This window comes from Orcinus orca, chromosome 1 (genome assembly GCF_937001465.1).
Source record: "Orcinus orca chromosome 1, mOrcOrc1.1, whole genome shotgun sequence".
In the NCBI taxonomy this organism is placed as follows: Eukaryota; Metazoa; Chordata; class Mammalia; order Artiodactyla; family Delphinidae; genus Orcinus; species Orcinus orca.
The window spans coordinates 210,589,187-210,601,200 of NC_064559.1; the positions used below are offsets into that span (position 1 = coordinate 210,589,187).

Here is a 12,014-nt window from a genome sequence, read left to right on the forward strand (position 1 = left end):
TTTTATCATTTCCAGCAGAGAGTGAGACAAAACCATTAACAAGCAGTGTCTTTTTTTTTTTTAATATTTATTTATTTGGTTGTGCTGGGTCTTTGTTGCGGCAGGTGGGCTCTTTAGTTGCAGCAGGGGCTCCTTAGTTGTGGCTCGAGGGCTCCTTAGTTGTGGCTCACGGGCTCCTTAGTTGAGGCATATGAACTCTTAGTTGTGGCACGCATGTGGGATCTAGTTCCCTGACAAGGGATCGAACCTAGGCCCCCTGCATTGGGAGCGCGGAGTCTTCACCGTGGCACCACCAGGGAAGTCCCCAAGCAGTGTCTTTTAACCATGCTTTTCATAAAAGGCTCACCTTCAGGGCTGTCTTCCAGGCCTGAGTGTCCCCGCAAACGCTCCAGATTGGGAAGACAAAGCTGTGTCTGTATCTTGTAAGTCAGGCCAGCGAATCCCAGGGTAGAGTCGGGAGGTTTTGCTACAGTTTGGCTAAAGGCCTTGGGGATGGGAATTTGGGCTAAGAAGCATCCTTCCTGACTCCAGCTCAAAGGGAATCTGAAGCCTTCACACACGGAGGCCCCGTGGGTTCGTTGTGGGAATCCGTGGGCTTCAATCCCCATCCTACACGTGGCGGTGCCCCACGGTGTGGGCTGCGTGCCTCTCCTCCACCGTCAGAGTAAATCTCCCCTGCCCCCCCGCCATGCTTCTTGCCCTTCTCAGAGTTGGATCACTGTGGAGATGCCAGTTCTCCTGGAATTAATGAATACATTTAATGCAATTCCACTAAAAAGTCCAGCACAACTTTGAAAGTGCTGGATAAAGGGGCTCCAGAGACCATTGGGAAGAATGATGGGTGAGAATTCCCAGAGAAATTTGCAGGTAAATAAAGGACTGATGGGGAGGTGCTGCAGCCCATCCCCAGCGAGCATCACGGGAGTGTCTCATCCCGGTGGTGCAGGGCAGACGGTAGAACCACTGGGGTTGGAGTGGAAAAACCCACAAAAACTCATTCTACTTGCAGCTTGTCTGGGCTGAAGATGCTGTGTTGCATCGGAGGAAGCAGGCTGGCCAGCTAACGGCCCTGGGACAACTGGACGACCCACCAGGCAGAGTCTCCCTTTCCAGCACACAGCCAGGTAAATTCCATATGAAATGACATTTGCACGCCCAGATGTCGTAAAGAAAGAAAAACGTATTCATGATCTTTCCCAGCTAAGTGCCTACAGCATTTCTAGGCAACAGGGGAAACAGCAGTGTGACCACCTATAGGTTTGAGGACACAAAACTAGGAACTTAGATTGTCTGGAAGAAGCATCATTAACCACCTTAAGGCTGAAACTACAGACCAGGAAAATGTTTGCAGTGTCCGCAAACTGTCACTTTATGATGAAAATGGACAAAGAGAGAGAATTCTCAGGGGATGTTTACTGCATTCTGCTTAGTTGCGTTACTAGAAAAGTTGTCTGAGTTAAATCCACTTATGAAAGTGTATTAAATGGGCTTCCCAGTGGCGCAGTGGTTAGGAATCCGCCTGCAGTGCAGGGGACACGGGTTCGAGCTCTGGTCCAGGAAGATCCCACATGCCGCGGAGCTACTGAGCCCACAAGCCACAACTACTGAGCCCATGTGCCACAACTACTGAAGCCCGCGCACCTAGAGCCTGCGCTCCGCAACAAGAGAAGCTGCTGTAATGAGAAGCCAGCGCACCACAGCGAAGAGTAGCCCCCGCTCGCCACAACCAGAGAAAAGCTCGCGCGCAGCAACGAAGACCCAACGCAGCCAAAACTAATAAATAAATAAAATAGATAAATTTATTTAAAAAGTGTATTAAACACATGTGTACTGTTTGATTACTTGTTTCAAATATAAAATCTAAGCACCCCCTCATGGCATGTTGGTGGCCTGGGCAGCAACACACACTGGAAGTTAAACAGTCGGGTGCTTGACCGTTCCCATGCCCTCAGGGTTCAGGCTGTGGGGAGGAGATGGGCGAGGGTGCCGGGGGAGCATCAAGGGTGCCAGACAGTCTGCGCGGGTGGGGCTTTGTTTGGGGAGGTGACCTCTGTGCTGTGGGTTCACGCATCTACACCTGAGCCTGAGCCCTCCCGAGTGTGTGGGGTGTGGTAGGTGTCCTAGGAATAGGGACGTCCCACAGGAAGTGCCCACCCTCTTCCCACCTGCCTGCCCACCTGGCACTTGCCTTAGGACCATTCGCCTGACAGCTGAACTTGGTGCCGGGCGGGTAGAGGTGGATTATGGTGGTGCCAAAAACGTTTATGCTTCAGGGGCCCTTCCAAGTTAGGGCCAAGGAGGGGGAATGGAATGTGCGCACAGGTCATGCATTTTTGTCAAGTTAGCAAAATAACTTCTTTTTACATAACTCTTTTTCAAGAGGGCCCCCGTTTTACGTTTCAGGCCCCACCAAACCTTGATTCCCCCCTGCGAGCAGCCTCCATTTTAACCCACAGGGCCCATCTGAATCCTTTCCATTTTCTCTCCAAGAAGCAGGAGAATGTTCCTAAAGAATGGGGCCCCCTCGGCCCAGGTCGGGGGACCGGGCGGGAGTCCCCGGGGAAGCTGGTGAACATTTTAAGCTGCTCACTCACTCATCCAGTGCACGTGTACCCAACACCCGTTTCGTGCCAAGCGCAGCTCTGGAGGGGAACGGGTCGGGTCTTTAAAGATGGGCAGCGGGTGGACCTCTGGGAAACTCTCGGGGTTGGCGGGGACTTGCACCCCAGGGCAGGGCCCCGCACTCACACAGGCACTCTTGGGCTCTCTTAGGGCAGGCCCTTGGGAGACCAGGAGGAGCATGGGCCAGCCCTGCTCTGGGGAGCCCAGTGTGGGGCTGAGGGGTGAGATTGAGAGGTTGGCACACCGGATCGTGTCGGGGCATCACTGAGCAGGGGAGTCAACCTGTGTTTGGGGTTTCAGAAGATGGTGAATTCACCCTGCTGTGGACAGAATTGTGTCCCCCACGAAATTCATACGTTGATGCCCGTACCCCCAGTGTGACTGTATTTGGAGATGGGCCTTTAAGGAGGTGGCTAAGGTTACGTGAGGTCATAAGGGTGGGGCCCTGATCCTATAGGTCTGGTGCCTTAGGAGAAGAGTAAGAGACACCAGTGCTGCGGTCTCTGTCCCATCTCCCACGCCCACCAGGCGAGCACACACCAGGAGGCAGCGTCTGCAGGGCAGTCAGCGTCTTGACCCTGGGCGTCCAGTCTCCAGAACGTGAAAAACCAAACATCTGGATGTGTTGACTGGGACACCGCCGAGGGGCCGTCGGACTTGCGGACCTCCGTCTGCTCTCCGCGCGTGATCCAGCGGTTTTCTTATCCAGCGGTTTTCTTAGATTGACAGATTGAGTCAAGGTCTGCAGAGCCAGCCCGCCTTGTTCAATTCCCGGATCTGCAGTTTACAAGGGGCGACTAGGGGCGCTGCTTCCACCCGGACCTCAGTTTCCCCATTTGTACAGCAGGGTGGCAGCAGGGCTGGCCTGACAGAGACCCCCGCCCCCCCCCCCCGTAGGATGACGGGGGTGTGGGGTCCGGTGTCACGAAGGACTGCCTTAGCAGGGGGTGAGGGGCGGGATCTCTGGTGCCCCGCCCCTTGGTCACTCGTGTCGCACGGGACCTGGGACTTTGAGCCGGAGAGGAGCCGGGAGCGCGAACGGGCAACCGTGGGTGGGTGGGTGGGGCGCCGGGGCTGAGAACCCAAGCGGGGGTGTGGGCGGGGCTGTGGGCGGGGCTGGGAGCCGGGGCGGGCAGGGCCGGGAGTGGAGCATCTGCGCGGGGACGGGCTGTGGGCCGGGGTCCGGGCCTGGGGGCGAGCCGGGGGCGGGGCGAGGTCGGGGTGGGCGGAGTCGGGGCCGGGGTCGGGGCAGGGGGCGTGGTGAAGGCGGGCCGGCCTCTCCCGCGCGGGGCTCGGCGCACACTGGGCTTTCCGCGCCGGGGCGGGTGTCTGCCGGGGCTCACCCAGGCGCACAGCACTCTGAGCTGCCCTCGAGCGCGGGCAGGAAGCCGGACCCTCGCCACCTGAGGCGACCTCACGCTCGGCGGGACCCGGAGCGGCACCTGTGGCTGCGCCCCGTGCGCCCCCCGGGCCATGGCGCACGTGGAGACGGCGGCTCCGAGCGCCTGCCTGGGCCGCCTGTGAGCCGGGGACCGGAGGAGGGAGCGGCGCGGCGCGGCGGGCACGATGCCTTTCCTTCCGGAGGCGGGGGCGGCGGGGCGCGCAGTGGCCCTGGCCCTGGTGCTGCTGTTCCTCGCCGTGTCAGCGGGCGCCAGCGCCCTCTTCCGCCTGCAGCCCGGCATGTGAGGAGCGGGGACGGGAGCGGGAGGGCTGGCGGGACGTCCGGAGCCCCGGAGCCCTGGGCGGCTTGTTCCCCGGGGCCCTGAGAACACGGGGCTCATTGCCTTAACGGGGGAGGGGGAGGTTAAGAGACAAGGGGCTGGGTCTGGGGGCGCTTCCGTGGCAGGACCACCCGGCCTCTCGCCTTCCCCTTCCTCCTCTGTCTTTTTAAATTTAATTTAATTTTATTAATTTATTTTTGGCTGCGTTGGGCCTTCGTTGCTGCGCACGGGCTTTCTGTAGTGCAGCGAGCGGGGGCTACTCTTCGTTGCGGTGCTCGGGCTTCTCATCGCGGTGGCTTCTCTTGTTGCGGAGCACGGGCTCTAGCCGCGCGGGCTTCAGTAGTTGCAGCATGCAGGCTCAGTAGTTGTGGCTCACAGGCTCTAGAGCACAGGCTCAGTAGTTGTGGCACATGGGCTTAGTTGCTCTGTGGCATATGTGGTATCTTCCCAGACCAGGGATCAAACCCGTGTCCCCTGCATTGGCAGGCGGATTCTCAACCACTGTGCCACCAGGGAAGCCCCCTCCTCTGTCTTAACGCTGCATCATGGGTTTGCAGGCTGGGTGGAACCTGCATCCTGCCGAGGTGAGGGAACCTGGACAGGGTCCGGCCAGGGAGCTTGGAGAAGGCCAAGAGGAAGCAGCCTGTGCCCACTTCCTTCCAAAGCCTGCCTCCTGGGGCCTGGGGGCTGTGCCCGACAGGGGGCTGCTTGGGCTTGGTTTATGTGTTAAACACGTGGGCTTTGGGCCTGGGAGACAGAAGGCATTCAGTACCAGAACGGGCAGGAAGAGAGGGTCAGGGAGCCAGCCAAGATGAATTTAATTTTGAAAGATGATTCCCCAGTGGGCTGTTTAGCGGTCTCTTTCAAACAGCAAATCGATCCTTGTGTTGGCCTCAAAGGAAAACTGGTGCGAAGTGAGCCGGTCTGGAGGAGGAGGGGTGGGGGAGAGCTTGCTGGCAGCCCCCATCCCCGCGCTCCCTCAGGGCGCTGGGCCGGGGGCCCGCAGAGCTTGGAAAGGCAGCTGAGGGGCTGCAGAGGGGCAGCGAGGGGCCCAGGCTGAGGTTGGGGCTTCCTGTGCAGGGCTTGCCCCAAGGGCCCCGTGCACCTGGCCATACAGGAGGAAAGGACGGGCTTCCAGACAGAGCTGCAGAAGGGACAAGTCCACGCCCCCTGGGCCCTGGGTCTTGCTTTACTCCAAGAAGGAAGAGTTCCTCGTGGCCTTTTCAGAGGAGCGTGGTCTAGGGCCCCGAGTCCCGCCTCTCCGTGTGACTTCTGCCCAGCATTGCTCTTTGCTGTGATCCCAGTGAGTTTAGTTTGTCCAAGGGAAGCTGTGGCCTCAGAAGGGATTATCACGGGGCATTTGGCCGCTCAGCCTGACTGCTCTTCACACGGTTGGCTGGGGCTGTCCAGAGGCCCAGGCTCCCGGGAATCCCAGGGTGCTGGTCAGGGTGGACAGCTGCTCAGCCGGTGAGGACGTTGGGGATGGGGGGCTCTGCTCTAAGAGGGGCTTCTGCCCCAGTGCGCTTGTGGGGACCACTGATCGCCCTTCCGGGCCCCCGGTACTGAGCCTGTTCCCTGGGGTCTGCCCACTCACCCAGGGCTCTGGGAGGCCACTAGCCAGCCTGGGGAGGGCTTTCCACCAGCCGCTGGAGGATTGCAGGAGAGGTCAGCCTTCCTGCTGCTTGCTTTCTCCAAAGCCTCCTCCCCCTCCCCTCCTCCTCTCCCCCTCCCCTCCTCCCCCCTTCTCCCCCCTCCTCCCCCCTGCTCTTCAGATCCTTCAAGGCTCCTGTCCCTCCTCCTGGGGCGCCTCCCACCTGCCCTCTGGGGGCCTGTGCCCCTATTTCGCATCCTGGGGCGTCGTCCCTCCACTCTCTGATGCCCTCCTTGTGTTGAGTTCCGTGCCGCCTGCGAGCACACCTTCCCATTCCTGTCTGTAAGCACCTGCCAGGACCTGTGGTGGGGCCGCAGTGGGCACTGCTGGCTGGCTGAACAAGTGGGGGGCTGCTAGCTCTAGCTGCTAGAGCCCCGAGAAACCTTGTGAACGGGCCCATTCCGCAGCTTGTTCTGTGCAGAAGGGAGGCGGGCGCCAGCGGACTCCTGGAAGTGCCAGAGTTGCCTCTTTGCTCCCCGCACCCCAGAGGGACAGGGGAGGGGGCCCGGAGAGCAGTGAGGGTCCCAGAAAGTCCTTTTCCTCGAAGGTCCCGTCGCCTGTGCCGCCCTTCCCTTCGCGGGCAGCCCCACCCTCTCTGGCCGGCTTAAAACCTCCATGGTGGGCCTGTGCGGAGGCAGAGGAGGAGGGTGCTCTACGGGGGCTTCCCCTGCCTGGCAGCCCCAGGAGCTCTGGGGTCCCGACAGCTGGGACGCAGGAGTGACGTGGCTGGTCCTTTGGCTCCTGCTGGCCCACGTGTCCAGATTCCAAACCAGCCAACGCTTACTTATTTATTTCTTTATGTACGTCTCTGAAATGAATCTCTGCGGCCGTGGAAGGGAGCTGGCCTTTCTCCCTGGGGCCTGGGCTGACTGCTGACTGTGTGTGGGGCTGGTCGACGCAGGGCTGTGGGAGCAGCGCCTGGGCACAGGGAGCTCTGACCAACCTGAGTGAGTCTGCAGAGCTCGGAGGAGACATCAGCTCACAGCACTGCTTCCCCCTGGGTTGGAGTCCTCTGGGCAGCTGTGCTAGGAAAATGGCCAGTGCTTTGCAATCAGTTCGTTACATGGGCCCCTCCCATCCAGAGCGGGACAGGCCCTCCAAGCTCAAGTTCCTGCTTGCAAGTAACTCTTGGACCCACTGGCCCTGAGGGTGGAACGGCCCCCATTCGCTGAGGCTGAGGTTTCCTCTGGCCATTCAAAGGCCCCTGCTCACCGGTCAGGGAGTTTGAAAGCTGAACTGTACTTTCAGTGGCCTGTGGGCAACTCCCAGTATCTGGGTCCTGCTTCCCCATCTCTCCTGGGGCTGAGGCTGTGATGGACGGAGGGAAAGGGCAGGGAAGGAGTACATCTATGGCCAGCTGCCTCACGCCAGGCCCTGCGTTTGCTGCTGGGCACGTGCTTGGCGCTGTGATCAATTGTCCACTTGTCTGGTGGGGAGATCCGGGTGTCCAGGAGTGATCTGCCTGGGTCACGGCATCCCTAGGACCCCGGAGCCTGTAAAAGCAGACGTGACGGAGACGCTGCTCAGCGGCGCAGCCCCCTTCCTGGACCAGGGGGTGTGTGCAGCCAGGCCTCCCCAGCTGCGCAAGGCCAGCTGCCCCGCTTCCCTGCCCCGGTGTTCCCCACCCTCACCCTGGTGCCTTGTGGGCCCAGGAACTGCCCACCCTGGAGGGACGCATCTCGTGCCCACCCTCACCTCCAGCTCCAGGCGAAGGCCACCAGCCTCCAGGAGCCCTGCTCTGCCCCGGGGAGTAGATGGCCCGACAGCTGGGATGAGTACCCCCTCCGCCCAAGCTGTGTTCACTTTGTAGCTGGGAAATTGCCTTCCCTCCCCGCAGATGGGCACCTGGGTCCGACTTCAGGAGCAGAGGGGCCCGAGCAGGGACTTCTGCTCCACCTCAGGGGTCTTTCCTGTGCCCTCGTCCCACTGGCCTCTTTGTTTCCTCCTCGGCTCTCCCTCCCCCATCCCACTTCCTCCCTCCTTCCAAATGGAAAAGCCAGCTACGCTTGTGCTTCTGAGGTGCCGGAAGCTTCCCAGAGGAGAAAATCATTCCAGCGCTAGCCCCTCCTCCCTTTAACCGTTTTCAGGGATGTGGAGAGCGAGGTGTGACCAGAGGGAAAACCTGCCATCCTGGAAGCCAGGTGGCCCTGCAGGCCTGGGGGACCAGAGTCACACAGGTGCCTTGGGGGGGCGGGGACAGGGCGGGCAGCGGACGGGAGAGTGACCAGAGCACGCGTGCCGGAAAGGCTGCTGTGTGGCCTCGCCGTGGTCATCTCGCTGGTTAGCGGCGGCCCTCGTGGCTGAGGTCTGAGGGGTCCAGGAAGGAGGGGGCCCTTCAGAGGAGAGCACCAGCCCCTACTCTGGGGTTTTCTGCCAGGCGCCAACTTCCCAAGCTCCGTGCAGGGCGGTTCTCCTGCTGACCGAGTGGCCAGACCTGCTCCCCCCGCAGCCCCCCTGAGATGATGGACCCCTGTGAGCCATGGCGTGCCCTCCCCAAGGCCCTGACAAGGCATGCTGCGTGCTGAGCTGGGTCGGCGTGTGTACGGGAATGGTGGTGACATCCCAGGGGATGTGGGGCCTCGTGACCCAGAGACACGCCAGGGACGTGCCAGATTCCAGACACGTGTGCTCTTGTGTCAGGAGCCCTCGAGGCACCTGCTGCCCCCTTCATAGGTGCTGAGGCCGAGGTGCAGAGAGGGTCAGTAACCTTTCTCAGGCTGCACAGCGGGCCCCAGGCCTGGGTTGTTGGCTCCAGCGCCTGTGTTTGTAACTGTCCTCGGAACGTGTCGCCTCCATCCTCACAGGCCACCCACGGCTCGGGGGGCTACTTCAGGGTCCAGGCCAGGCCCTGCAGCCTGGAGGCTCAGAGGCCATCGGGCCTAAGCTCTCCCTTCCCTTCATCCTCTCCTCCCTGCCCCCGCGGGAGGAGAGCGGAGACTTGATGTCTGCGTGCTGGGCAGGGTGGGGGTGAGAGTTGGGAGCAGACATGATGCTGCACCTGCAGCAGTTCACTGGGGCCTGATCTCGGTTTGCAAATGGCAATTCCTCCTGGGCCTGCCTCTCCTGGAGGCACCTACGAGGCCGCCTGCCCTGGCCGACAGGAGCCTTCTCTGTGCCGGCTCGGTGAACCCTCACGACAACCTGCGAGGCCAGTGCCGCGAGCCCTCACCTGCCAGGGCGCACCCGAGGCTCAGGGACGTCCCCTGGCTTGTGTGTCTCATGCTTGTGCCCCAGCTTGGGGCGTCTCGGAAGCAGGGAGAGTCGGGGCTAGAGAACGCCAGGGTCAGAGTCAGATGGACTCAGGGTCAAGTCGCCACTGTTCCCAGGACCTCCACGTCCCCTGTTTGCGGGGCAGTGGCCTCTACGCTTTGGGGTCTTGGCAGGGTTGGAGGGATGCTCCGGGCGGCGTGGCCCATGTGAGGGGGAGGGTCAGACGCGGCCCTGTGAGCCCCTCCTTGCTCCCCTGAGCATCCGCTCCCTCAAGGCCAGGCCTGTGCAGGCCTGGGGTGGGCACCGTGCTGGGTGCCCTGCCACGGGGCCCGGCCTCGGGTCTGGACGGCTGGGTACCCGAGGGTGAGCATGCAGGGGGGTTGGTGTTGGTGACAAGAGTGCTGACCGTCTGTCTGTGTCCCAGGCCCAACGTGTGTGCGGAGCGGGAGCTGACCCTGGTGGGCCGTCGCCAGCCCTGCGTGCAGGCCTTCAGCCGCATGGTGCCCGTGTGGAGGCCGGGCTGCGGGCGGCGGGACTGGTGTGTCGGCCACAAACGCAGGTGCGTGCAGGGCTCCCCGGGTCCCCTGGGGGGTGGGGGCTGCTCACACGAAGAGCAGCATGGACCACTCAGGCAAAGGGGTGGCCGGGCCGTCCGGGTCTCAGGGCACAGGCACCGCCCCCGCCCCGTCACTGAGGCTCCACATCTGAGGTCAAGGCCTCTGACACCACCCTTGGGGTGTGGCCGCCGTGGGGGCTCTTCCCAGACTGTAAGCGCCTGCTCGGCGGCCACCTGGGGCCCTGGTGGGTGGGGGAGGACCCCGTGGGGAGGGGCCCTCGGAGGGGAAGGGGGAGACTCTACGGGACAGGAGGCGACCCTGCAGGGAGAGGTACTGACCACGCAAGAGGGTGAAAAGTGGGCGCCCAGCCTGCCGAGGTCCTGGCTGGAGGCTGCAGCTGCTCTCTGACCCCAAGCCCGTGTGAAGCCTTTATTGCTCGAGACTTTATTTCACGATCAAACGGAGGAGTGTCTTTGCCTATCTCTCTTCTTTCTATAGACCCGGGTTCTGGCGTCTGCCTGGTTGCAGAGCTGGGTGGTGTGGGGTGACGAGGGGATTCCGTCGTTGGGGAGGAGGACTGAGTCCTCCGACGGGAGTGTGCTGTCCAGCCTCTCAGCTAGGTCTTCGGGACGTGAACCTGCTGGGCCTCCCCCCCGGGAGCGGGGTGGGGCGGCCTTAGTTTTAAACGTTTGCTGTATGATTTGTACACGTGCAGAACGGAGAGACGGGGCAGTTACGTCTCAGCGTGGTTCCCAGCTGGTGGCGATTCGTCTCCCTGCTGGCGACCTTGGCGGTGTCTGGAGAGTTTGGGTTGTGAGAGGTGGGCTAGAAGGATGGGGCAGGTGGAGGCAAGGATGGCCCTTCCACCACGAAGGTCCCGCCCCAGGGTCAGGAGGGCCGAGGCTGGGCCACGGCCGACAAGAAGGAGAAATTACCACCATCGTTTCCCAGAGACGTGCACTTGCAGTCTGTCCTTCCCAGCTTCCACACTCGCGTGGATGTAGGTGGATTTGCTAAACGGGTATCAGGTCATGTCAGCTGCCACCCCCCCTCCCGCGCCCCGCCCCCCAACTTGTGAAAGGGCGCTCTTTTGGAAGCAACCAGAAGCCCTGTGGTCCCTGGGCTGGAGAGTGGAGTGAGTGGCCGTGCTGCGGAGGCCTCTGTCACTGGCTGTCAGACCGTTTCTCCAGGCTGGCCTGGGCAGGGCGGGGGACAGCGTTTCCAAGGTGGCTGGTGCCTCAGCTTCCTGGCGGGGAGTCCAGGCGCTGGGGAGGCCGTGTGCAGCCTGGGGCAGGGGTGTGTGTTCTGGGTCGCAGTTTCCTGGGAAGGCTCGGGAGGGCCTCTGGGGTCCTGTCCTTGCACTGCCCAGTTCGGGTGTCAGGGACCCTCCCTCCCAAAACCCAGCAGGGCCGCCGCAGTTCCGCGGGAGCAGTGCGGGCCCCTGGCTCCGTGGTGGCCACCGTCCCGTGCGCCTGGCTCCGGGCTGGAGCCGGGCTCCACCTTCCCCTGCTGGGCCGTTCTCGCTCCAGGTGAGCGAGGTTGCCTCCCCGCCCCGGTGCTCATGGCGGTCAGCGTCCTGCAGCGTTTCCTGGCGTCAGTGGCCAGTGTTTGTGGGGGTCCCGGCCTTGTCAGCGTGTTGTGTGCCCCCACGACGCCTGTGGCCGCGCCCGCCGTTCCAGCTGTGCAAGGTTTCCAAAATGCCTCGCGCAGCTGTGGCCCTCCAGTGGCCGTCGAGGCTGTGGGCTCCGTCGCTGGCCCGCTCCTCTCCGTCCTTCAGTAACCCACAGAGGCTCCGGCTTCCCCGTGAAGCCCGCCCCGAGCCCCAGCCCTCCCTCCTCCGCGGCCAGACCAGCGTCCAGCCCTCCTTGGTCTGTGTCACTTCTCCTCGCCTATCAGGAGCGTGTCCGCAGAGGCCCAGCATCCCACGTGCTCTGGGAAACACGCTGGTGCCGAGCCATCCTCCTGCTTCTGCCGGCACCTCCCCTGGGCCCATGCCCGCAGCCGGGCGTGGATGGGGGAGGGGCCAGGCTGCATCTCAGCAGCAAGGGCGGGAGGCCGGCCCCTCCTCTCCCCCACACCCAGCCAGTGTGGGTGCAACCTCTGAGGGCCCTGCCGTCTGAGGAGCTGCATTTAGAGGCAGCACGCTCTGTACCCCACGATTTGACTGCACCCCAACTTGTACCAGCTCAGGGTTACCCTCCCTCCCCTGGACAGACAGGAGGCCCCTCCTCTCTGGAGCTCCCGGGGGGCGGC

The 12,014-nt window shown here is 62.3% G+C and overlaps 1 protein-coding gene across 2 annotated transcripts in view; it reads left to right on the plus strand.

Annotated features, from left to right (window-relative positions):
- Window positions 1–3,913: 3,913 nt before the first annotated feature.
- The window catches only part of MEGF6 (multiple EGF like domains 6), a 99,010-nt gene continuing 90,909 nt past the window's right edge, over window positions 3,914–12,014 (plus strand). The window contains exons 1-2 of one of the 2 annotated variants that reach the window (XM_049706091.1): window positions 3,914–4,304; window positions 9,629–9,763. In XM_049706091.1, the coding sequence (XP_049562048.1) occupies window positions 4,189–4,304; window positions 9,629–9,763 (251 nt within the window). In that variant the 5' untranslated portion in view covers window positions 3,914–4,188. The remainder of the gene's footprint in view (window positions 4,305–9,628; window positions 9,764–12,014) is intronic. The other variant, XM_049706087.1, reaches the window with a different exon arrangement.